This window comes from Hyperoodon ampullatus (assembly GCF_949752795.1).
Source record: "Hyperoodon ampullatus genome assembly, chromosome: 13".
NCBI classification, from domain to species: domain Eukaryota; kingdom Metazoa; phylum Chordata; class Mammalia; order Artiodactyla; family Ziphiidae; genus Hyperoodon; species Hyperoodon ampullatus.
In genome coordinates, this window is record NC_136926.1 from 61549605 (window position 1) to 61576291 (window position 26687).

The 26687-nt window shown below is 40.1% G+C and overlaps 1 protein-coding gene across 2 annotated transcripts in view; it reads left to right on the forward strand.

Annotated features, from left to right (window-relative positions):
* Positions 1 to 24427, forward strand: part of SETBP1 (SET binding protein 1) — a gene marked incomplete at both ends in the record, with an annotated part of 352207 nt that extends 327780 nt beyond the window's left edge. The window contains 2 exons of one of the 2 annotated variants that reach the window (XM_079717030.1): positions 1013 to 1183; positions 23802 to 24427. In XM_079717030.1, the coding sequence (XP_079573156.1) occupies positions 1013 to 1183; positions 23802 to 24427 (797 nt within the window). The remainder of the gene's footprint in view (positions 1 to 1012; positions 1184 to 23801) is intronic. The other variant, XM_079717031.1, reaches the window with a different exon arrangement.
* Between the last annotated feature and the right edge of the window lie 2260 nt (positions 24428 to 26687).

The following is a 26687-nucleotide window of genomic DNA, read 5'->3' on the forward strand; positions in this document are numbered from 1 at the left end:
TAGGCCCTTTATTTTGATTGATCATGGATGCCCCCAACCACCCCATGAGGTAATACAGTTCCATCCCATCTGCACAGTTAAGGAGGCTTGAAGCTTGGAGAGGTTAAGTAACTTGCTCATGGTCACACAGCTGAAAAGTAAGAGGGCTGGGATTTGAGCCCAGCAAACAAGGCTCCAGAACAGTTCTTATAATGTGTTATGTAGTAAGTTTCCAGGCCCTTTCAGAGGCACCTCATAAGAGTCTACCCAGGCTTTCCAGCATCAAAAAATCGTGACTACTATGACCAGACACTCAAAGGCCCCCAAGTTCAGCCCTTACTTGGCCCAGTCACTGTTGTGACACACCAGTCCCCACAGGGCATCTCCTGCCTCCAGAAGGCCGGCCTCTTGTCTGAATCATCTTCATTCCTCACCCATGACTTAGCAGACACTCTTCTCAGCACCGGGAATGCCTTTCCTTCGACCTTGCTTCTCTAGCATGAACTCTGGGAAGCCTTTCCTTACTTCTTCCCACATGAATCCCTGCCTCCTGAGAACTCCCCAGGCACTTTTAATGAATAACACACAGGCCTGCCCACACTTGTTGCTCAGTTTTTCCTTTTCATTCAGTCTTGTCTTCCTAGCTGGATGAGATGAGAAGCCTCACTAGGGTGGGATCAACTTCTCCCCTCCATGCTCTGCACACCAAAACCTCTGTAAAGACAGGCTTCTTGATCCATGGAAGGTAAAACGTGCATGATGGCTTACACTGCTTCATTAGGCCTGTGCCCCGACCCCCACTTTCAGGCAGGCCACCTGGAATGTTGTCACCACTAACCTCAGCCACAAAACCAAAACCAGTTATGCTGCTAATTTGTCTTGTTTTGTTTCCTTTAAACATTCTAAAATGTCATTCTTGCACCAGAAGGAGGTCAGATCATTTGATGATTTCATCAGGTCACTTTCAGATTTTATGTTGTCTGTCTTCCTATTTCTTTAAAGTAACTGCAGGCTTTGGGGTTATTTTTTTTAGGGATACCAAGTCCCCACTTAAAAGTGGACCAAACGACAGCACATAGTAAGAACGAGGGCTCAGCGTCCACTATGATGACCAGGAAGAAGCCAGCTGCAGTGGACAGTGTTGCAATCCCACCAGCCCCAGTGTTATCTCTCCTTGCTGCATCTGCAGCAACATCAGATGCAGGTGAGCACTTCAGATGCTTTGGGTTCACCCCAGGGAAGGTGGGCATGGAGAAGGCCCTCCGGGAATGTGCTGCTGCTAAGTACAGGTAAGAGTTCTCTCTTCAGCCAACCTCCGGCAGACACTGAGCATGTGAGCTGTTTCAGCATTGGAGTTTTCAAGTGGGAGAAGGTCTAAGAAAGGAAGGAGATCATCTCAGAACCTGGAGGCAAAGGTCAGTGAGTAGTAGTAACAGTATTAATTACTCTTTATCAAGCCTTAGTAACTACTAGTCTCTGCATATAGGACCTTATATATCTCATGTAACTCATAAAATAACTCTGTGAAATAAATACATGTCTCCATTCCAGAAGAGGAAGCTAATGGGAAGGAAACTTGCCCCAGGAACCTGTGGACACTCTGAATTCCAACTCAGATCCAAGACCCATGCTCTCAACCACTGCATTCACTACCTCCTATGCTCACCATGGTTGAGAGATGGTAATCAGCGTTTCCCTGAGGACTTGATTCATTCTAGCTCATGATATCATGAATTCCTCAGTAGTCACCAGACTCCTCACTGGCAGTTTATAAAATACAAGCGCCTTACTCAGACATCCCATATGCTCTGCCTTCCGCTACTCCCCACATCACCTCCCAGCAGTCCTGTGCACCAACCCCAGTTTCCAGGAAGGAAGGCCTTGGACTTGGCTTAACACCTTTCTTTAGGACAGCCTTACTCGGTTACTATTCACATCCCACAGATCTTCAAGGCCCAGGGAGTCACACCTCCTCTGAATGCCTGTAGCATCCAGTGTCTCTGCCACGCATTTACCACCCACTTGTAGACTACATGAGAAATGCTTCTATTTAACTTCTTCTCTCTCATGACAGAACTGTATGTACTTCAGAGACTGAATCCATGATTTAGATTCTTGCTATCTTCATGGCTCACAGAGTGATGGAACATTCCATAAAATGTGTTGAACTGATGCACTGGTAAATGTGAAGCATGTTGCAGTATTTACAAATGCCTATTACGATTAGAAGCCCAAGAAGACACTCATTATTGTTATTCACCTAAACTCATCTTCTAATTCAGCAGTTTGCTTTAAGCAGAGAACTCAGCTACATACCTACCTCCTTCATGGAGACCATTGGTAATTAGAAAATGAGCCCAACTGAAATAACAGAAAGAAATATTTGGACTGACACTTCCCAAATTGAGTTTCACAAAATATTGGTAGGTGTTTTGAGATAGATGTTTTCATAGTTAGGTGAATGTGAGGAAGGCTACACTGCATCTGCTTCCTTTCGGCAGGGTTTTTCTGAGCTTTTAATTGACCAATGTGCATTGTGAGGTTCCAGGAGGGCGAGACACAGAATTTCATGGTCTTACCTGACCACAAAACTCATTTTTCTAGGAAGAGCTCTTAACATCTCTTGGAAGTGGTATTCTTCCCAGGCACTTGGGAAATCTTGCTCTGAAGAAACGGGATCATGTCTCAAATATGATCAAGAATATTAACATCTTTCACATGCTAGGTGTGAAATGAAAAGTTTTTTATGGAAATGCCAGGTAAACGATGCCAGCAATGAGAACAAGGAGAGGTCCTAGGAGGAGAGTCACAGAGGAAAGGGGAAGAAGCTGCCCCTGAGACTTGCAGCACCTTTATGGGAGGGCACCTGTGGAGGGAGTCTGAGAAGTGGGCACTGCTGCCATGCCTGGAACTCTGGGGATTCATCACTTGGCTGGAACAAAAGATTTGGGCCAAGGTCTGCATACCCACCCAGATAATTGCTTGCTCAACCCTGTCGGTTAAGCTCTGGAGGCCTCCCTTGGCCCCCCTTTATGGATTTAAAAATCAGCCTGCATGTTTCTGCCTTTGCTTGCCAAGCACAGATATTTCCCAGAGGCAAAAGACAGGTGATCCCCTATTTTCCTTCCCTGAACTCTTTCCATGCTGTGTGAGAGAACACATTCTTGGGATCCCAAGCTTCTACGGGCTTGCCTCCTCTATTTGTGTTCAATAATTTACAAATATGCCAAATGGGCGTAGAAACAGGTGGGTATTAAACTTTTAAACCTGCCTCTCTGGTAATCAGAGCTGAGCCAAAGCTCTCCTGTTTCAGGATGTAGGAATGGGCTGTTTATTTTCGGCAATGCTCAAATGAGACCCTCATGAGAGTTTCACAGATTTGGTCCATTTCCGGGTCTTAGGCTGCTGAACAGAACTTTTATGGGAAAACAGGCTAAAGATCTACTCCAGGTGCTGAAGGCCAGACCTTCCTGAGATTCCACTCCCCACAGACAAACGTCTTCCCACAAACCTAAGAGAGTTAGGGTCGAACAGCCTGGGCTCATACCCAATACCCTGTTTCACACGTGAAGAAATTGATGCTTCTGAGATTCAGAGATTTGCCTGAGGTCATGCAATTGGATTGGAACCCAAATTTCTTGATTTACTGCCTGATTTCCAGTGGAATCTCATTTCTATCATAGGCCCAACAGTAGCAAAGGCAGATTTCTTTCTCCCTAATTACGGACTCCTACTTCTTTTAGAGAACAGTGAGTGAAACTCATAATGTGAGGCTTTAAGCAAAGTCAAGCATACAGAAGGCAGTTAATAAATAGGTTCTGGGTTTGATTTCATTCAGTTGGGTGCTTGTACATTAGTCATACATATTTCTGATGAGACAACTCACTTAATTGTTGTTTTCTTTAGAGTCCCATCTTTCACTATAAGTAAGGTAATTTAGAATTACTTCTGGCCATATAAAGAAATCAACTTATTTTTCAATAGGTCGTCATTTCTACAGAGTGGTTTTGAAGACTCAGACAAGTGCAGAGAAGATAAAGGAAAGAAGAGTAAAATTAAGTGGCTTATAAAGCAAAATTAATTTAAGAAATCATTTATTGAGTTTTTTTTTTCTTTTTGGCCACGCCACATGACATATGGGATCTTAGTTCCCCGACCAGGGATCGAAACTGTGACCCCGACAGTGGAAGTGCAGAGTCCTAACCACTGGACTGCCAGGGAATTCCCTATTGAGTTTTTTAAATACTAAAATAATTCAATTAATTTGAAATTACTTTTATTTTAAAATAATGGAAACTAAGGTACAGTTCTAGTACAGTTCCTGACACATAGTAGATGCTCAATAAATAATCACTAAGTGAAATGAATGATTACGAGGCAGTAGCTGTGTGTTTATTCCATACCAAACAAGATGGGAGACGTCTGAGAAAAACATGCTTGATATTGGAACTGCTTAACAAGCAAATGGAGAAATCTTTGACAGACATGTGGTAAGCTGTTGGTAAATACTTGCCAAATAATTGATCAGTCTATATCCTAATGGTATTTTTTCAAACAGGTAATCTTTGGTAAAAGAAAAAAAAAGGAACTTTCCCACCTTATTTTATAAACATTATAATGTGGAAGAAATGAATGTGGGTCAAAGGCTTAAAAATATGTCTTTTTCTAGCTCGTGCATGTGTGTGTATGTATATTTTTGTTTGTTTAAGGCAATTTATTAGCGTCTCCAAGTCTGAGAGTCATGCTGATTATGAAGTTATTGACTTGGAGGAAGACACAGAAGAAGAGCTGCAGGAGAGGGTGGCCAGACTGAGAACATGTCAGTCTGTGAGCTACTGGGAGGGAGGGAAGGCACTGGCTGCCACTGGTGCTCAAGCAGTTCAGACTTCGTGATCAAACTGCTCAATAGCCATTGATCAGCTGCAGTCCCCTGGCACAACAAAGGAGGTCTGGTTCAAGGGAGCACTGCATCATTATTGTGAGTAATTAGGGCTAATGCAGTGAAAGCTTCAGTAAAGTTTGTTCAAAATGATGCATAATTTGAAATAACTTCCATTGCACTGTCCCAATAATGACTGAATAACCACACCAGATAATCTGTACCTGAATAAGTCAGCCTTATTTTTCTGATCTTCTACACATTGAACTAACTTCTCAGGGAGGTTATGCGATACGTAGAGAGTGCATGATTTTACTACTGAAAACATGCCCCCCACACACACTTTGTATTAATATTTAAGATGAGACTATATTATTAAGTAAATTACAAATTTTGTAGGAACTTCATAAAACACCAAGGAAAAAAAATGTCTTTGGTTCTGCACCTGAAAAGTCTAGAGTAGTAGTAATGGAAAAGCAAGCAAACAGGAAGGCATTTCTTTCTAGTTCTCTCTCTCTCTCTCTCTCTCTCTCTCTCTCTCTCTCACACACACACACACACACACACACACACACTGATAGTCTCTTATCTTAAATCCAAGTAGGAAAAAAGATATGTATCAGGGTTGCTATCACCAAATCTCACCTGCTCAAGGTGTAGCCCTGTTAGAGATGACAAGGGCAGCGGAGGGAGCATAGCTCTTAATTTATAGTTTGTATCTGTTTCGTATCAAGGCTAATATATTATTCTCTCAAACTGTGTCATCTGCCCTGTTTAAATCTATCAGAGTAAGTGAAAATATTTAAATTTCACAAGTCAGACATTTTGCTTCTAAAAGCAAAGACATATTAGGTAAACCATTTCATTATTAAACCAAACTATCAGCCCAGTCAGAACTGGCTGATACCTGTAATCAAGATGCCAAACTTTAATCTTGAAAAATTACCTTTACAAATTAAAGAATGAATTCTTAATTCTAATGGAATCAGAATGAAATCCAGCATTCTAGTAGCTGAAGCAAAAATGATCACGAAAATTGCTTCTAACTCCCAAATTCTAGGATGCCTGACTTTTCTGTTAACCAACTGCCATTTATGGAGAAGGACCCAAAAATATGAAATGATATCCAGGTACAAATGCAAAAAGCAGTGAACAGGAATTTCAGAATTGTAAAGTAATTTATTTATTTTTTGTCCTGTGTGGTACCATGATCTGAAGTTCCTAACCAAAATAATGGGTCGATTCAGCCAAAAGTCTTGTCTTTCCAAAAGAACCAAAATAGAGCAAATAAATGTGCAAGTTAATAGGATTTGAAACATCCAAGAGCCATAAGTATACAAACCAAAGAAGTCATCAAGTTGTAAAATAAATTTCTCTAAGTCCAGATTAATCACTTAAAATATACAGTAGAAAAAGTTCAGAAAGATCTAGAGAAAATAAAGCTTTATTTTAAAAACAAATCATTCAAATTTTCTGAAAAGTGCTACCTACTGGCCCATGTTGAAGCAGCACAGAATCACTCTGTTTGCCTAGCGATCTCTACTGAACATAAGGTTCTTGATGAGCCCCCTCGCTTTGGCTTTGGGCCATGAAGAGACCCAGCAGGGTTGCAAACTTCCGTGCTTCCCTGAAGACCCCATCACACCAAAGGCCTTCTGAAAAACTTCCAATTTTTTTTGCCCGAAAAGGAGAAAATAAGCTCTTTTCTGATTTAAACTGGACATCCTAGAAAAGCTGAGCTGTTCCATGGCTAAGGCTGTAAACATCCCCAAGAAGCACCAAATCCTCCAGAATCTGGGCCCATCTCCTTGGAAATATCAGCCAGCACCAAATTCCTTTGGAAGCCCCACTGTCAGAGTGTAATTTGCAAGAAACTAAAAAATCATGTCAAGGATTCATTCAACTCTTTAATGAGGAAACCAACATGGTGATAAAGCTGGTCTGAAAAGAATTAGAACTAGAAGAAAAGGGCATTACAGGAATGTAGGCATTGGAGAAAGAATGCCAAGCAAGATTGTTCAGTTAATGTCCCAATGGACAATAAAACCATAACCTCTGGGCTTATCTTTTCTACTGGAAAGGAATCATTTGCATATTTTCTGGGCAAAAATCTACAAGTTAATATATTACCTGGCAGAATCTGGGGCTTAATTAGTAGTGGATAGTGAATCCCCTGTAAGAGGACACTAAGACTCCACAAGGACATGCACCCTTCCATTTGCCTTGTTTCTAAGTTTTGACTCATTTTTCTTGACACCACTTGTGGGCTGTGCAGTGCTCTAGTTAAACGCATGTGTTCTTGCTTCCAATCGCCTGCATTGGAAGTTCAATACTGCACTAAAGCAGCTGGGTGTTCAGTCCTCAGTATTCACATCTGTGAAATGGAGAAAAGCATGCCACCCAGTGTAGAGGATTGTGGTGAGGAATAAATGAGGTAATCCTTGTGAAAAATCTTAGCAGAGTGACTGACACATAGGAAGAGTTCAGCAAATTTGTGCTATTGTTGCTGCTACTATTGTTGTTGTTATGGTTATTGTTATTACCTATTTTCCACCCTGGAATGTTCCTGTCTCCTTCACCCACTCCTCAAGCTATTTGGATATCGAATTCATGATTACTCTTCACAACTCAGCTTAGGTGCCTTCAACTCTAGGAAGCCTTCCCTTACACCCACTTTGAGAATCACCCCACGGCCAAGTTAGACACCACATCCTCTGTGCTCCTCTCCCTACAAGCTGGTTGATCACTGGTCCCTACATTTAATGAAGTGTCTTGTGTCTCATGCTGCACTGTCCACTCCCCTATTGTCAGGCCTTATTTGACTTTGAAACCCCAGTACCTAGCACTGAGGTGGGCAAACAACAGCTAATCATTAAGTATTAATCAAAATGCACTGAACAACTGTTTCCTGCACAAAACCATCTGGTGCATGAAAACACATACTCTAGCATGATATTTATTAGAGCTGAGAGGCAATGATTTGCCTTTCTTTTCCATGGCAGCCCCAGAAACAGCAAACCATCCTGAGACCGTTCCGCAGAGGAAGCAACCTGAAAGGGACCCCTGGGGCCTCCAGAATTTTCTGTTCAGTAACGGCGGACTAGCTCCTGGCTAATCCACCAGGATATCCTCCAGGGAAGATTATTTTCAAGTTAAGGAGTCAGCCTATATGGCATGGTGTGTGTAGTGCATAGGTATGTGTTTATTCAGAGAAGGAGGAACTTGTACACATAAATGTCTCCCTTCACTCAGAAGTTCTGTGGGATTTTCAGGATGAGCTTCTCAATGGAAAGCTGGAGATTATACTGGCCTAGGTGTAATTTAATTATTTTATATATGCTAGTCTTGCATTCTGTTCAGAGTATGGATTTCCTGAGGGCAGCAACCATTTCCTATTTAAGATTTGTCCCATTCAATGAGTATTGAGGATCCCAGGAATTCTCAGAACCTTGGGTTCAATGGGATGAAAAGAAGAGAAGCAAAATCCAGGAACACTGTTGTTAAGCAACATATAATCATATTTGGGTATCAAGAAGCTCGTGCAGTGCTCGGTGCATAGTAGATACTCAGCCTGGACTGGATTTAACTAATTTTTCTCTCTCCAGAGCTGAGATTTTGGGAAAGACAGAAGGTTTAATGACAGGTCGGAAAGTGCCGTGTCTGTAAGAAGTTTAACTCAATTTATCTTCTCTGCATGCTTTGTACAGATTATACTCCCAACCACCTCTTGCCACAGTCAGACCCTCTTAAAAATAGAGTAATGATAATAATACGTTTTACCTTCTTCCCAGTGATAGTATCATTCACACCTCCATTGAAGCCCAGTGGGAGGTTTGGCTGTGAGGCATCACACTCGGGGGAGTCAGGTACGATTATTGTAATGAGACTCCACGCTCAGAAATGCAGGAAAGAAAACCTCCCAAACATGAAGCAATTTCTGTTAAGATACTCCTTTTATATCAAATATTCAAACTCCTCTTTATAAATAGGAGAGAATGAAAGGAAACTCTTCCAGGGCAGATTTTATGTGGAGGAGAACAAAAGGGCACAATATTTTATGATCAGTTTTGAGATGAAAGTGGCACGCCTGCCTTATTCATTGGCTTTTTCCATTTCCAGAAGTCTAATTAGATTGTTGGTTTAATGGTGGTGAGATCATGTAGTGGCAACTGAAAGCAACTGTGTTAATGAGAAGAGGGGACAGTGCTTTGGGTTTCCTGTAATTAATGGAGAGTTTTTGAAAAACTTCTTGGTTCCAGTGAAGTTGGCATACTGAGCCCAGCTGTGGAGAAGGGGGACAAGGTCTTTCCCGCTTATTGCTGTGGAAATGGCCTCAGGCAACGTGGAAGAACTGTGTAATGACCGTCATTAAGAATGATCTTTAGTGGTCCAGGCAGACTGTAAGTCAGTCTAGGAAACTGGAGAAAGAATTTAGAGAGAATAGACAGGTGTGACAAAGAGAAAGAGATAGACAGAAAGACACGGAGAGGTATAACTCACCCGCAGCCCTCTCCACTCTACCTTTGAGGGTCACTGGAATAATCCCAGAGCACCTCCCAGGGGGCCTCCTTCTCCTGCTGCTTAAACGAGAATTGACTAGACAAGACTGGATTAGAATAGACTAGAACGGATCTCTGCAAACCTCTTCATGTTGCAGCTGAGGAAATTGAGCTCAGAGAAATGAACTGAATTACAAATATTACCTGCCAAGAATTAGGAAACCTGGGCTCTTTCTGGCTACCCCACAGATGTAAAGTGAAAACTGCATTTGAAATTCAAGGACCAGTGTTACTGCAGTACTTAATTCATTTCCTTAGGTGAGTCACAGTCTAAATGACACTTCTGAGTCTCAGTTTCCTTACCAGTGAAATGGGAAAAATAATTTCTGCTTTTTAGGCAGTGGTGAGAAAGAAATGAAACAGCACCAATCCCATGTTCAAAACAATATATCACTATTTTATGACCCCTCTCATGTTAAAAATGAAGTCATGTCACACCAGGATTTAATCATGTTAAGTCCTAATTTAGTCATGTTATGACTCAGATCATAAAACCCATTAACTATCTTTAGAAGTTTTATCCTCACTACCTCCTCCAAATACCCTTATCTCGGGGCACAGTCAACCCCAACCTGTTAGGGCTTCATATTGAGCTCATCTTCCTGGAACTTCTATAAGGCTTTGTTACAAATTGTCAGATATTTTTTAAGTACCTACCACAATGCTACATACAAGTAAAGATTAGCACTTGCCCTAGGAGAACTGTCACACTATTGGGGAAGGCCTGACTCTAAGACATGAGATGGCCAAGTAATATTTTTAACTTAATAGATTGAATAACAATCTCAGATACTAACAGAGCTATCATTTAGCAACCAAGAAATCATGAGTTTCCACCTGAAGGGCACTAAGGGAGTTCAGAGGACCCTGAGATGACCTGTGCATGGGTATGTGTTTATTCAAAGAAGGAGGAACTTGTACACATAAATGTGTCCCTTCACTCAGAAGTTCTATGGGATTTTCCGAATGAGCTTCTCAATGGAAAGCTGGAGATTATACTGGCCTAGGTGTAATTTAATTACACTAGGACACTGAGATGCGGGGGTTGGAGGACACTGAGATGATCTGGGAAGAGAAGAGTTGAGATGGCCTTCTAAGGATGGACCAAATTAAAAGCACAGAGATGTCTAAGACAGGAGTGTATGTGGAAATAATGACAGATGAGGCTGGAAGAGAGGTTTGGGGTCAGAACCTAGAGTCCCTGCAATTCTAGAATGAGTCATGATGACCCTTCTGAAGGACAGTGATATCAAAATAAAGCCATGGGCCAATAGCTGTCTGCAGTTGTATTTTGATTGGCCTACACAGGTTTATACATTTTTTAAAAAATTAATTAATCTGCAGATTGTAAACATCAGGAGATTTACATAATAATCAAGAGTTCTGGCTTTTTGAAACTCATATTATCTGATAACTTTGGGCTTAGATTCCTACCTGGCAACAATGATTGATACAGAATAACATTTGCCCCATTAGATGGGACATATTCTCTTTCGTTTCCCATGTCCTCCCCTATTCCCCCCACCTTTCTTCCTAATCCTGGCCAACCTCCCTCATTATATTGGCTGTCTGGCTCGCTATAGGGAACGCTTAAAGGCATTTGACTGGAGAAAGCAGCAGGATCAAAACAATATGCAAGAAGGCCTAGTCTAGCAGAAGTAGGGCAGGTGATCTGTAGTAATACCTTGTGTTATTTAGCGATGAAATTTGGCAGTTAGAAAAGGCCTTTGAAACTGTAAAACTGAGAGAAATGTGGTGTTCTGATGCAGTCATTAGTAGAAAATTAACAGGGAAACCCAGGTTTGCTCACTTCTTGTCCAGCTCCTTGTCTTTTTTGCCTTCTTAAGGAAATATGGTATGAAACTCACTTTGAAATAGGGCAACCCTTGCTTGAATCTTTGAGTCCATGACTTCTAAGATGTGTCCTTTGGGGCAATTATTTAACCTCTGAGGTCTCAGTTTTCATCTCTGTACAACAGAGATGGTAAGGTCTTCACGTGGTTGTGATCACAATTAAATGAGGAAATATGTGAAGTACTGCAGACTGCACCATAGATTCTCCAAAAATCTTAGGTTCTCCCCCTTTCCCATAGTTCCATATGAGAGCAGAGATGACGCTGTCCACTTACCTTGTATGGTCTATGGTACGACACAAAGAGTACATGCTACAAAAACAATCACTGAGTAAATGAATGATCCAAGAACACGTACACCCCACCCCACCCCCAGCAAAGAATAAAAATTCTTTTTCTCCCACTCCCACACCCAAGCTCCTAAAATGTGACGTCTGTTATTTTAATGTCCTTTGTAAGTAACTCTGTTAGTTTGCTTTATGAGGTTTACTTTCAAAAGAGACAAAAGGAGAGAACTTAGCTGCTTACCATCTCTCTCAAAGTTTCTCACCTGTTGAAGAATCCTCTTCCCTAGGAATTGTTCTGTTTCCTTGAAACCTTTTTAAACTGAGAGACCAGATAGCCTGCATACAACAATAAGGAAATGTGAGTCTGTGTACCGATGGACAATTTCTAAGGACAGAGAGAAAGTACTGATGGAGGGAATTTCAACTGTTCAGTGATTCCAGCAATGTCTGTGAACACCCTCTGTGGCCTGGACCCAGGACTTGCCCCATAAAGATGACAGAGCTCAGAACAAAAGAGAGTAAGCCTGATATTACCTTTAAATTCAGCAGGGGATCAGACCAGCCTCAAGCAGTGTTCCTGGGTTGCTGGGAATAGTTTCAGTGCTCAGAAACACTCCTCCAAGGGATTTTCTTGCCCTCCAATACCTGAAAATATTTTGAGAGAACTTTCATTATTTTGAAATTCAGGTTTTTGTCAGTGCCTTTTAGGTCCAATCCTGGTCTTTGTCTCATACAAGTTGCCAGAGTTAAGTGATTTGGGCTTTACATATGGAAAGTTCATTTTGTTGTGTAATTAATGGGAAGCAGACTTTGGGAAGCTGATGATCCAGGCCCTTATTTATATGAGAGCATATGTCTGTGTTTTGTTTATGACTCACTCTCTTACTCCACTCATTGTAACTTGGGTTTGTTTACACTAACTTTTCCTAGAATCCGAGCCACATGGTATATGAGCCAATAATTTATGGTTTCTAAAAGGGAAAGATGATGAATGAGCTTTTTCCTGTTAAATTGTCAAATCTTAAATTGAGAAGGAGTACTTGCTGCATTGAGTCTGTCCAAGCTTATATTTAAAAAAAAAAAAAAAGATAAAGCAATAGCAACAAAAACATAAACCCCAACCTACTGGTATAGTGCTCACAACTTGAATGTATATATAATTTGCCAAGAGAGCATGTGACCACTCCCCCACAATAAACCATTATAATTCTGATCCAAATGTTCAGCAATGAAAAGACCATTCATCCCCCCCCCGTGGCTCTGTCTCTCTCATTTCTGGTATTACATAATTAATATATAATATGTACATGTCTCCCTTTTCCAGGGGACCCATTGTTTTAATCAATCGGTGGACTTAAATGTTCAAGCTGGTTTTCTTAATGGTGCTAAATAAGTTCCAAACTTGTTTTTGTCATTGAAGCTTCACTTCTCCTATGGGGCGGTTTGGATTTCAGTCTATATTTCACAGTACTTCAGTGCTTTTGGTCATAACTTGGATACCCCAAACAGTTAGTGGTGCTCTGAGGTGAGTAGGGAATAGCTAAGATATGTGAAGATCTAGTTTAATTTACAGTGATTTGGATCCCCTTCAATAAATCCTTTTCTATTTTACACACAGATTTTACAAAATTGATGGTAAGTGTTGGCTTAGGTTGAGTCATATGGATTGATTCCATTTCAAGTAAGTCAGCTGAGCTTGTGCTGGTCCCCAGTAGGAGGAAATTGGAACTGAGTGCCTAGCACAGTGCCTGGCACAAAGTGGGCTCAATCCATATTTGTTCTAAGAATAAATAAGAATGGCTAGGATATGGTCCTTGTGCCTTAAGAAAACACAATTTAAGAGAAGAGATAAATGCAGATTAATCCCATAATCTTAAAACAGGACAGACTATGTGAAGTGCTATCAGAGAGATATAAGCAATGTACAGGGGACCAGAAAGATTAACGTTGAAATGAGAGTACTTCATGGCTTTTAGGAAGAGGACTTTATTTGACTGAATTCCAGCTGAAACTGGAAAGCACTGGAACCACACCTAGCATTGTTTTCTCTTTTTTTTTTTTTCCCCACTAGGGTAGGAGAATTGCCGCTGGATAAAAGAAAAATGTAAGACTTTTCTTTCCCCACTCCAACATCAGATGCAGTATCCTTTCTGGCAGAAATAATAGAGTTGGGCATACACCTGTAGGCTATGCAAAGTTATTGTTTCTGTGGTACATCCATTGTCTACTAACCAGACACAAAAATATATGAAAGTCTAAAGCAATGGGTATAAATTGCTTGCTGGTGTTATGAAGAATTCAGGGATATTTTATTGTATAAATTGACATTTTTCTTGAAAAACTTCAATAAAGAGAAAAATAGTAGCAGGCGCTTGAGTCACATGAATCATGCCCAGAAGGGATTAAAGGGAAGGTTGACATGAGGGTATTCAGATTCTCTGGAAACCTCACAAACCTGGACCCTCTCTGAGAAAACAAAAATAAGATTCCAGACTTTCACAATGGACTAAAACCAATAAAATTAAATTTTGTAGATTTAAATAGAAGGCTTGCTTTTAAGCTCAAAAACCAATTCCACATAGCAATGGCCAAGTTTGGTGGCCAAACCTATGAAAGTGTTTAAGAGAGTTAATTGAGCCTCCATTTAATATGAACCAACCGTGTGATATTGCTGCAAAAAAAAAAAAAAAATGCAGGTTGTTTCGTTGGTTGTCTGTTTTAATGTAGCTCACATTAATAGAACATTAATAGAAGTGTAGTGCCTTATGCATTCATCACTTCATACTTGGAAAATCAGTTCAATTCTGGGCACCAAAATTTAAGGTGGGATTTGTTAGATGATTAAATCTCCAGAGGAAGGTAATCAAATGGAATATAGCCTAGAAGTAATCTCATATGAGACACAGATGAAGGAATTGAGGATATTTTACCTAGAACAGAGAAGACTTGGAGGTGTATAACTATTTTTACAGAATCATATTTATTCTGAAGTAAGGGTCCTGCCAAGAAATTAAGAGATTTGTCTGAAGGCAGAGAACTGAGGGGTGAAAAGCCACGATGAGAACTTCATTCTTCTAACGTCCTGGTCAATATGTTTTCTAACAACACAAATTGTAAACAGATTGTAAACATAAGTCTGAGTTTAAAGTAAACAAATGCAATTATTAAGTCCAGTTAGAAAACAGAACATGAATACCAACCATTTGATGTAATTCTTGAAGTTCTAGCACGGTCAATAAGGATTTATTTCATCTGAGCCTAAATATTAAAAATGTGAAAATTTTCATGAGAGCATGTTTGTTACATTATTCTTTGTTTTTCTAATTTTTTTCCCAAATTTAAAAGAAAGGAAATCTCTCACAGTCGAGTATGAACATGCCTCTACAATAGTTGGAGTATTATATAAGGGATGGTATTTATGGTTAAGGATACTGCTATGCCACATTTGAGAGGAAAGAAAGAAGAAATATAAAGAGCCCTTTGAGAGGGTGCAACCACCCCCGCCGTGTGACCACCTGGCATGCTGTGAGACTCAACAGATGTAGCGTCAAAGTTTTTGGCATTAACTGCATTTCTATCCAGCCTCTCACGTTGTCTAGTCAGTCTGCTGGGGCTTGAGCTACATGCAACATACAAAAGCCAGAGTTGATTGAAAGCGGGGTTAAATGTCCCTAGTATTCCTCAGTTTATGAGTGCCACCACTCACAATTCACTCCTCGCCAAGACACTCTGACTCTAATAAGTATCACCCCCAGAAAAACTCCCAGAGTTAAAATTCTTCTGTGGATTCATCCTGGGCAATTCCTACTAATAATATGCACAGTGCACCTTAGAGGCTGATACAGTTGCCCCTGTTTCTAGTTCTCTGATCTCTGAACTCTCTCCCTTCACCCAGCTTTCTCAGGCCAAAGCCCTGGTTCCCTTCCTTAGAGGTTCTCTGAACAATCTGGCAGTGTTCTTATTCATCTTAGTCTCTGAAATCTTAGTCTCTGGAGACAAGTTACCACTGCCTTTATCTGTCCAAAGCCACAGCTGGTTTGTCCAAAACCCAGGCTCATGAAATGACTGGCATTATTACCCTGTGGTCAGAAAACTCAAGGATTCTGAAAACCTAGGGACCAGGACCACACAACTGCCTTACCAAATAAAGGAGGTCAGCATCAAATCCCATTCCGGAGTCCCATGGATGGGGCACTCTTGACTGCCTTGGAATTACATGCAATTCAATTAAAGGTGCTCTAGGGAATAGGAAGATTAATGATATTAGGCTTTGGTTTCTAGGATTTACAATCTGAAATGATCTAGCGGGAAATATTAATCAAGCATCTACTATGAGAAAGGAGCTGTGCTCTTTGTTATGAGGGGTACAAAGAACACATGCTGTCTTCAAGAAGTTTTAATGGCTTCTTAGGCCATGCACGCATAGAAAGTTAAATTCCTCTAGGATTAAATACTGCATGAATGAAGTCTTCAAGAGTCTAGAAAAACAAAGGAAACTTTTAAGCATTTCAAATTTTTGATCATGAAGTGATATTGGTAACATACTTTTGAACAGTTACCCCATGTAAATACATATTTAGAATATGTGTACTCATCTTTCAAAATGTAAACTTTAAAAGGTGAGATAAATCTGAAATAAATAATATTCTTAAATTTAAATTTCATTTAACTGTATTGTTAATGAAACAAATTTTATACTAATATTAATATTTTTAATAATATTCAGAGAGGACCAAGTGATTGAGTTTGAATACTTCTTTTTGAAAATCTTGGGGTTTTTCTAACACTTGTGATTAAACAATTTGAAGGTCTCATTTCAAATTCAGTTTGTTTCAATACTTGTTAGTAGATGTTATAGGTTAAAAGGATATTTCACATAAACGTAGATCCAAAAGGAGAAAGTGTATCATTTTGCTTAAATCATAATACTATTTTTTTCAATCCCATCCATCAATTAAGTAAAGGGGTTTTTTGTTGAAATTCAACTAACCAACTTCCTTTATTAACAGTCAGATGGTCTTGCATTTCAAAAGACATTGCATTTTTTTAATGAGTTCAAATCTCTGAAACCCTTCATTTGGAAGTTAACTCTGTTTACAAGATTTTTTAATTTGCATATTTAATGATGTTATAGGTTATAATATCATTTTCAGCGACAAAATTGTCAAAAATGGAAACATTTCCAATCAATTTAAAAAATGCTGTCGCCATAGTATGAGTTTGCTTCTAAAAGCAGTTACTTTCTTGCCCATTTTGCCCTAAAGGGACATTAAGGGGTTTTTTTGTTTTTTAACAACTGCTAGGTAACATTACAGACAGCCCATTGACAGCACTGAGAAGGTGAAAACATTTAGAATACTTCTCTCAAAGTAGAAGAAAATTGCCAAATTCGTCTTTGAAAATAGCAGCTCTTTTACACAGTTTGCTGCAAGGTAACCAATAAAACTCTCTGTGGTATATAACATATTTCATGGATATTCCTGACCTCATTACAAAGTATTTTTACTTTTTGTTAAAGTTTTTTTTTATTGTTTAAAGATCTTAATTTTCTAAACCGTGTTCAGGACCTGACAACACCTGAAGGGAATAAACTGATGGGATGCCATCAGCCCCTTGAATGCATGTGGTCTCTTCTTTTCCCAGGAACCTCATGCCCAACTGTGACAGGTGACACATCTTGCAGCCCAAATAAGGGCATCACCCACCATCACTCCATATAGTAAGCATTAGAATGCTTAACTTAGTTCTTATTTTTCTGATAAGATATAAATAATATAAATTAAAATAATGTATATAATTATATATTATATAAAAATTTATATATAATAGTTAAACACATCAAATTTATATATTTTTACCTATACATGTATATATATTTACATAAAATATATTATTATATATTTTATATACTTATATAAAATATTATTATATAAAATAATTTATATAATAATATGTCTTTCTTGCAGCCCAGTTTCCTCCTTGGGAACATGCACCCCACTTGAGAGGCTGCCAATTTAGAACAGGATCAGATCTGGAGAGGCAGAGAGGAGCGCCCACACATAAACGCGCAGGCGCACACCCACCGCTTCACCTCTCCATCAGTCGAACCGCTCCTCACCTCCTACCTTCACTTTTCCCACGGAGAAATGTGAAATAGGAGCAAAACAAAGACCAGGGTCTCCTAAGCCATTGCAGCTGAGATGGAATGTTCTTTCACAATAAACCCCTAAAAGGAAGCTGTCATTTAATAGGCAGTTACTGTGCATTAAACAAGCTAGTCACATTTTCAAAGAAACCCCAAACTGTATTAAGGTGACTTTAAGAACAGAATGGAAGTACCATTCTATCGTGACAAATGCCCCACATCTGCTAACACTTAATTCTAAATTATGGCTTTCCAATTGGAAAGCAGTGGTATATAGCATGTGTGCTGATGACTGGCAGTGACTCTTCTGATGTGCTCTGCCCACCAGAAGCCTCACCAGCCAAGGCAACTTGCCATCTTTTTCAAACGAGCTTTTAAGACCAGGACACAAAGGTTAATTTAAATTCTAAGGAAGAAGGAAAAAGGATTGCTTGCCAAGGCAAGTTGCTTCATATATCCCATTAGAAAATAAAAAGCAGCATTTGGAAAACGAGATCATTATTGAGTTAAGTACAAAAGTATCAAAAAAATGCACATTTTCATGGGAGAACATTAAACAATTGAATTGCCTTGATCTTGTATTTGCTGCCCATGTACTACATACCAGATCTTGTACTGCTGTGTGAATAACTGGGAGTACAGAGGGAAGACATGGCCTTTGCCTTTGAAGAATCTTCTAAGTATCAGCATACAAAGCAATTCACACTGCAGCTCTGTGCCTTGACTGAGGCTGATGGCTCTCCAGCCCTGTCCACCTGGAGGGCAACTCCACTCCGGGCAGTTCAGCAGTCCCCAGTATTTCTCTACCTTCCCAATTCAAACAGCAAGAAAAATTCTAATTAGTCTAGAGATAAATTTGCCTCCCTCTCTGACCCATCCAAAACTTTATAAAACTAGAATGTGTCTTACACATGGGCAAAGTCTCCAAACCATTAGCACCTATTTCTTAGGAAGCTTCTATACAGCTAAGCCTTATTAGCCCTTACCTTGCTCACAGTGCTTACACGACATCTATATAAAGTCAGTGTGCAACAGCAGTGATAAGTCCAGTGTTTGACTATCATAAAAGAAGTAGCAAAATCAACAAACGCTGATGAGCTAATCATCTGATAATGGGAGCAAAGAGAAAATCTAGATTTGGACCAAAACCAACTCAATCATTTGCATGGCAATTTTAGGTATAGAAAAAGTCTACAAGATGATTTGCATTGCAGAGTTATGAAGAAATGAATTCATATTTTGCCTTGGCCACTCATAATTATTCTTTAAGGCTAACAAAGAACAGGCAATATATAGGACAATTATAGGAAGGAGAGCAAATATGGAATCAATCTTGGTGCAAGAGCCCAGAAATTACTGTCTAATAATGAAACAATTTGAAGAGAGAAAAATCTGTTAACATTTAGAGGAACAGTGAAATCATAAGCAGTAAGGGGAAAGATTTGTGAATACGAAACCCTGCCAAGTCCAAAGCCCTCCTCTCCACCACACTAGGATTTCAAAATATTAGATGAAATAAATGTCGTAGAAAGCCACCTCACTTTTGGTAAGGCAATAGATAATGAGTATAGGTAAGAATTACAGCAATCTTTAAATACAGAAGCATCTAGTCTAACTGTTCAGTGTAATAGATGAAGAAAGAGAGACCCAGAGGGGCTAAGAGGTTCATTCTAGTTCAGTGTGGTTTCCAGCTCTCCCTGCCCAGAGCCCTTCCTACTGACCTGCACTCTGGTGCTTTTCACACACGAAGTAATGAGCCTACACTGAAAATTTAGATAATACACACAGGACAAAATAAAATTCAGATGTTCAGTACATGTGAAACCCCTCAAAAATTGTAATGTGCAAAAGAAAGAGGGATATTAAGTCTTAACACCTGAGGCCATCAGTGGAGATAGGACCATGACATATGTTTATGCGGTTGGTCACAACATAAAACCCAGAGTGCTCATTCATTCCTCCCTCCCATTCAGCCAGGAGGGTAGATGCCAGGAGGCTAGATACCAGCAGGAGTTTTCTAGGGAGATTATGCATGCCCTTTACTGAGGACATTTATTCTTCTAAAATTATTTAGGTGAAATGAAGCCTAAGAATATGAAAACCAGAGCACCCCCCCACCCCCCGCCAGTCCTAAGATCCTGAGAAAGATGTTTTACTGACACTAATCATTTATATTTTTTTAACCATGTATTATGGAACTAGCAAGAATATACCAAAGTAGCAGAATAGCATAATAAACCTCTGTGTACTCATCACTCAGCTTCAACATAATCAACTCATTGCAATCTTGCTTTAGGAATACTTCCACTCCCCTCCTCCCTCCCTTATTATTTTGAAGCCAGTCACAGATGCTATCATATGATTTCATCTATTAATAATTTTGTATGTATTTCTAAAAGACAGGTACTTGGAAAAATGATCACAATGCAATTATCACGCCTAAGAAAGTTAGCAATAATTATATAACATCAAGAAACACTCAGACATTATTCAAATTTCCATGAATTTATAAAATATCTCTTTTGACAGATTGTTTAAATTGGTATCCAAATATGATCATTTTATCTCTTCTCTCTTTCAATTTACAGTTCCACCCTCCCCCCCCAACCTACTTGTTGAAGGCACCAGGTTGTTTGCCCTGAGCTTCCCACAGTCTGTGCTTTACTGAATGGATGTCGGTGTGTCCTCTGTATTCCGCGGTACTTAGGTCTAGAGCTGAGCTGCCCAGTATGGTAGCCACTAACCACATGTAGCTATTTAACTTTAAATTAGACTAAATTTAGAGTCAATTCCTCAATCACTTGCCTTATGTCAGGTGCCCAGTAGCCACAAGTGCCTAGTGGCTGCTGTATGGGACAGCATAGATGTAGACCAGTTCCACCACTGCAAAATTTCTATAGGACAACGCTACTCTAGAGGCTTAATAAAGTCCCATAAGGTAGCTTTGGAGGGAAGAAATGTTGAAATGTCATCCACCCAGTCTTTGACTCACAGTTAATCTGCACTGGGGTCACTTTAAACCTTCACATCTGGACATTGAAAATGAAATAAAAATTCAAGGGATATGTGTGTTTCTAAATTTACATAAATGGTATGCTTACAAATACTTTTGTTATTTGCTTTTTTTATTCAAGTTTTTTTTTTTAGATTTAACCATGTTGATATATTTATATGTATTTTATTCCTTTTAACAGACGTGTGTACAATATTTCATTGTTTGAATGTATCGCAGTACTTCATTATCTTTTTAATTAATATTTATATTGTTTTAAGTCTTCTGTAACATACACTGAGCTTCAAGGAATGTCTTTGGCCTCCTGTTACATATGAGCAAAAGAGGTGACCTGGCCTTAGGATCTCTGGGGCATTGGGCACGCCCATCTTCAACTCTAGCAGTTATTGCCCAATCACTCTCCAAAATGATTGTGTCAATTTGCTCTCCTGCCAACACTCTGCAAGTGTTCCTACTTCCTTACAGAATTATACATATTAGGTAGTTTCAGACTTTTAATTTTTACCAATATGGGTTCACATATATGCAGTAAAAGTACAAATTCAAGCAGGGAAAGGAAAGGAAATGGAATTGATGATGGAGCACTGACTTAGCTGACTCTAAAATGTTTTGTGCTTAAAAAAAATAATAAAGCATGTATGGCAAAAAGTTAATGTTTATTAAATGTGAATGGTGGGTACAAAAGAGTTGGTTATGATATTTTTATTATTGTTTGGTAGGTTTACAGTAATCAGAATAAATTTTTATTTCATAATCACTTTTTAATGCAAGGGCCTAATAAAAAATTATGCAGCATATAACAAATTATTGAATATGGAATTATCTACTAGGTTCCTTTTTGTTTGTTTGACATTTCATGCTAAAAAAAAAAGTACTGAGAAGAAATATCCATTGGTTGTATTTGCCCCAAATGATCTCCAGCTCAGCTCACGGAGTTTTCCAGTCAAGCTTTACTCAGTCAAACATTGCCAACTAATTGCCCAAAATGATTTACTTTGTACCTGCATGCTGTATTATGTGTCACATAGCATTTTCTTCTCTTTGTATGATATAAACTAAAAAGAAGGTAAACTGCAAGTGGAACTTTTATTTGGAATAATGCCAAAAGTTTTGTTGGGTATTTCTGACTAGTTTTCATTTCTTCATGAACTCTGTGGACAAGGTAAATGGCTTAGCTCTGACATGGAGACCTGCTCTTAGTGTCACTATATTTGCAATGGTCGATTTAAAAATCCAAACTAAAACTCCTTTAGAGAAGAATATGATTATAAGGCAGCAACAATCAGTGTGATTCATCAGTGGAGAAACAGTTTTTAAATCCCTTCCATGTACAAGGCACCATGCTATGCCCTGTGAGGGACATAAAGACCAACAAAAGTCGGTCTCTGCATCTGAAAACTTAAAATCAAGCAAGCTTTTCCTTTTACAACACTAAGTACAAAAATTTTATTTTTGTAGCCAGAAGCTCACTCTGGCTTTGTTCTATTTTGATCTTTATAACTTATTTTAAAGATTGCTCAGTAGTTATTCATTGCACAGTAAGTCTCACAATGACCTTTGGCCAAAAGCAGTACCATTTTGGCCTGTCCTGTGGAACTCAGAGCTTCCCACTCCATGAAACTCGTGACATAAATAACTTCAAATAAAACCTTCTGAGAGATCTGTGTCGGGCACAACATGAGAGAGAAATGGGGAAAAGCAGGGAAAGAACCAAGCAGGAGTGCCCAAGAGTAAGTGACAGCAGTGTCTTTGTTTTCAGCATTTTTTCCTCATCTCCCTTAAGATATTTATTCTGCTTGTCCACTAGTAGTTGAAAAAATATGGGATGAGACAACAAACCACAATGCTAAAATGAAACACATTTGTTTTTAGGCCTGCAACGTTTCGTAGGGTTGACGACAACTACATGGGCTTCTTTGGGGATGAACATTTAGTGTAAATCACAGCAGCAAACACTAAGGACACACTTCTTAAGCTTATAAGTAGCCAGAGGGAGGAGCCGGTGTGAAGATGGGTTATCAGGACGTGTGTGAGTGTCTGTGTATATGTGTGTATACACATGTATGTACACGTTTGCCTCTAGTGAACAATACAAGGAGAAAGAATGATCTAAAGGAGGAAAGGTCTGCTACGTCTTGAAGCCATTCACACTTTATGGTCTCTGAACTTCAAAATGAAGCAGTTCTGAAGGCTATTTAGTGGCGGCAGTACAGGACTTCCTGCGACTAGAAGTTTGGCTCATAAAATAGAGACGCATCTGGCCACCAGGACATGAAAAGAGCTCCTTGCAAACAACAGCCCGGTAGCACGGGTGTAAATGATTCAGAAACACCTGGCTGGTATTTCCCTTGGGGTTTCCAGAATATGAACTAGTTAAGAAAGACTTGGTCAATTGGACATCATCAGGCAAGCTGACAAGTCCAGACCATTGGGGAAAAAAATTAGAGAGATGGGATCATCCCAAATAGAGTGTTCCTGAAAAGTATCCTCCCTCTGTCATTGGAGGAGGGTTAGAAATATAACAGGTTCGGTTAGATATTCTAGTTCAGGTCAAGGCACCTCTTTTTCGAGGCTGACGGTACAAATGAATGATCCAGATTGCTTGATCCAGAGGGCTGCTTGTCATTTTTTCCATTCAGCATCTTTTACAAAGAGATGAAGTATAGCCTAATGCTAAATTGAATTAGATCAAATGTCAAAGGGCTGAATAAGAAATAAAAGCTATGATAGGAGAAAGTAATGGGAGAATTTATACTGTGATTCTGACATTGATTTCCATGGTAGATCTTCCTACATGGTGTGAGCCTCAGTTTCCAAACTTAAAAATGGAAACAAGTGTATTTCATGGGATTGTTGTAGAGACTGAAATAATGAAATGCTTTGTACACATAATATTCAACCCATGCTTATTTTTATTATTTTTAATTTTCATAAAGGAAAAAGAAGAAATGGTACAGAGTCATAGTTATAGCATTAATTTTCCATAATCTTCATAGCCAAATATAATGCCAGCTGTCACTGAAAAGACTAGGTTTGAGGCAGTCTGGCATCCTGTAATCGATTTCTTCTCTCTTCCCTTCCCGCAGCCAGCTCCTCGCTGAAGAAGCGATTCAAGCGGCGGGAGATCGAAGCCATCCAGTGCGAGGTGCGGAAGATGTGCAACTACACCAAGATTCTGTCCACCAAGAAGAACCTGGACCACGTGAACAAGATCCTGAAGGCCAAGCGGCTGCAGAGACAATCAAAGACAGGCAACAACTTCGTCAAGAAGAGGAGAGGGCGTCCCCGGAAGCAGCCCACGCAGTTCGATGAGGACTCCAGAGACCAAATGCCGGTGCTGGAAAAATGCATCGACCTTCCCAGCAAACGGGGTCAGAAGCCGAGCCTGAGCCCGCTCGTCTTGGAGCCGGCCGCCAGCCAAGACACCATCATGGCCACCATCGAGGCGGTCATCCACATGGCCCGGGAGGCGCCCCCCCTGCCCCCGCCGCCGCCCCCGCCCCTCCCGCCGCCGCCGCCGCCGCCGCCGCCACCCCCGCCACCCCCTCTGCCCAAGACCCCCAGAGGAGGCGGGAAGAGGAAACACAAACCTCAGCCTGCGGCCCAGCCCACGCAGCAGCCGCCCCCGCCGCAGCCCCTTCCCCAGGAAGAGGAGGTGAAGGCCAAAAGGCAGAGGAAGTCGCGAGGGAGTGAGAGCGATGTCCTTCCCTAGGGTGGGCCTGGTCGTCAGAACCTGGGGCTGGGGAGACTGACGCGTTGGAAGTGCAGTGAGCCGGGGCTGGGTCCGAATGCCCTTCTCTCCCGAAGCTGGGCAGGCAGACTCGGGCCAGATGACGGGGTTGAGCCTTCAGGAGCTCTTGGGAAAGCAAAGCAGGGGAACGTCTTCAAAAGAAGTGTGTCTGTGCTTTACAGCAGTTCCCAGCCAAGGGGCACTTCAGTATGGCTAGATCCTTGACAGGCAGCACAAGACCCATCAAGGAGGAGAAAGAGGGTGGTGCTCTCCGACAGCCGCCAGACCTCCCGCATCCAAGGTGCGCCCTTGATTCCGTTGCATTTGCTGGCCAGGAAAATTGAAAGGGGAACACCCTCAATTAGGAAACATTCCAAGGGGAGAAAAGCCGCAAATTTCTCAGCTGGCTTTGTTGTAAGCCACTTCCATTTAATTGGTTTTTATTTCTTTTGGTTTTTCAAGCTCGGCTAGGCTTTGGGGCACCAACATCATCTTCAGGTGACCTGAATCTTTACGTTAACAATACAGTTTCTCAGATGGACTCATGTCATCAGAGGGTGGAATTGTAGTGATAGGCAACCTTAGACATGCATTCATATTCTTCTGTGTGTCTCCTCTATCACACATACACTGATTTTTAGAATCATCTGTTCCTACTTTTTCTTTGCCCATTGTACTTCCATATACCTTTTCATTAACTTACTTGCTGCCTTCTTTAACTTGGTACACACCTAAATAATGTAAACCTTACCTGTGTTGTAATGTTCACCCTTGGCATGCTGTCCCAAGGAACTTGGCTTTGAATTTCAGTCATTGTGAAACAAATACTTAGTATCAATAGAGCCTTTTAAAAATAAGTGATTTAGAGCAGCCGAAGATACGTTGACCCAGGTTGTCAACCAGGTTATTTTTATACTTAAAACATATCAGCAAAGAATAGGAAGAATAAAATGGTTTTAATGCACCATAGAAAATGGGATAGCTGACAAATCACCAAAAATTGAAACCCCAGACCCACCAGAAAGACAAGTGTCTAGCAATGCCTTGGTATGTGGATTTTTTTTATACAAATAACTATCAAAGGTCATTGAAAAAAGGGAACAAAAAGACAATAGAAGTACATTGTCTCTTTTCATAAAAGCAAATGGGAGTAAGTGTTCTTATCTGGGAAAAAAAAAAAAAAGAAAAGAAAGAAAATGCTCAAAGGGTGTCACCACTCCAATAGTATCACGCCACCTTGGGCAAAGTATCCAAGTTGTGGTTGCCTTAATAAACTGAAACATTTTGTACATAATGTAATTATAAATCTATCAGTCTGCATGGATGCAAACTGTGTGTGACAAATCGTCTTTTAAATGGTCAGTTTCGACTGTACATTTCTCATCCAAGTTGTACTCTAGCCATTGGTTTAGCGTGGACAGATATTCCATCTCTATTATCCACCTCCACAGCCCAAGTAAAACATGTTAAGAAACTCAGAATGAATATGAAGTTATTCCATTGCCATAGATGTTTTCTAAAAGTCAGATGTGGAAATTTCAAAGTATTTTCAATTTCCTCCCTCACTCCTCCCCTTACCTTTCCTAAGACATCAAATACCTGGTATGATAGATTATAAAAAGAGAGACACTGAGAGACAGAATTAAATTTCCTAATGGGAATTAGAATATCTGGTTTACCTCCAAATTAAGTTTCTTTACAGGAAGTTGCAAACATCAGGAAATCATATTATTACTTCAGAACACAACATTATTTCCTTAGAGAAAGAAGGATTTTTTGGGGGAACATAGGAGAATAAGGGATGGGTTATCTATGGGAGTAAACTTTAAAATCCCAAGTTAATATGCTTGCAAACATCAGTGCTCTGTCATGGCACCACCAGTTGGTTGAAATTACCCACAGAGTCATCCTGTTCTGCACTGTCACCACAGACTTCACATCATGTGCTGCCACTAGGTCAGTTGCACTTAATCCCAGCAATATGTAAGTTTAAAGGAGTGCATTCTCCTGTTCTTCAAAGCTTATATCATAGATACTCAGTTTGTGACCTAGGTTGACCTTTGGCATTTCATAGAGGTTGAACAGCAAAATCAAACCAACCACTTTCAATTTGTCATTCCCAAGCCATGTCTGAGTGGTTCCAAAGTCACTCAAGAGGAAGGTTTAAATTAGCCCTGCTCACCCCACCATTGCTATGAAAGAGCAACGATTTTCATTTCAATTAGACCATAAAGTGGTTTCT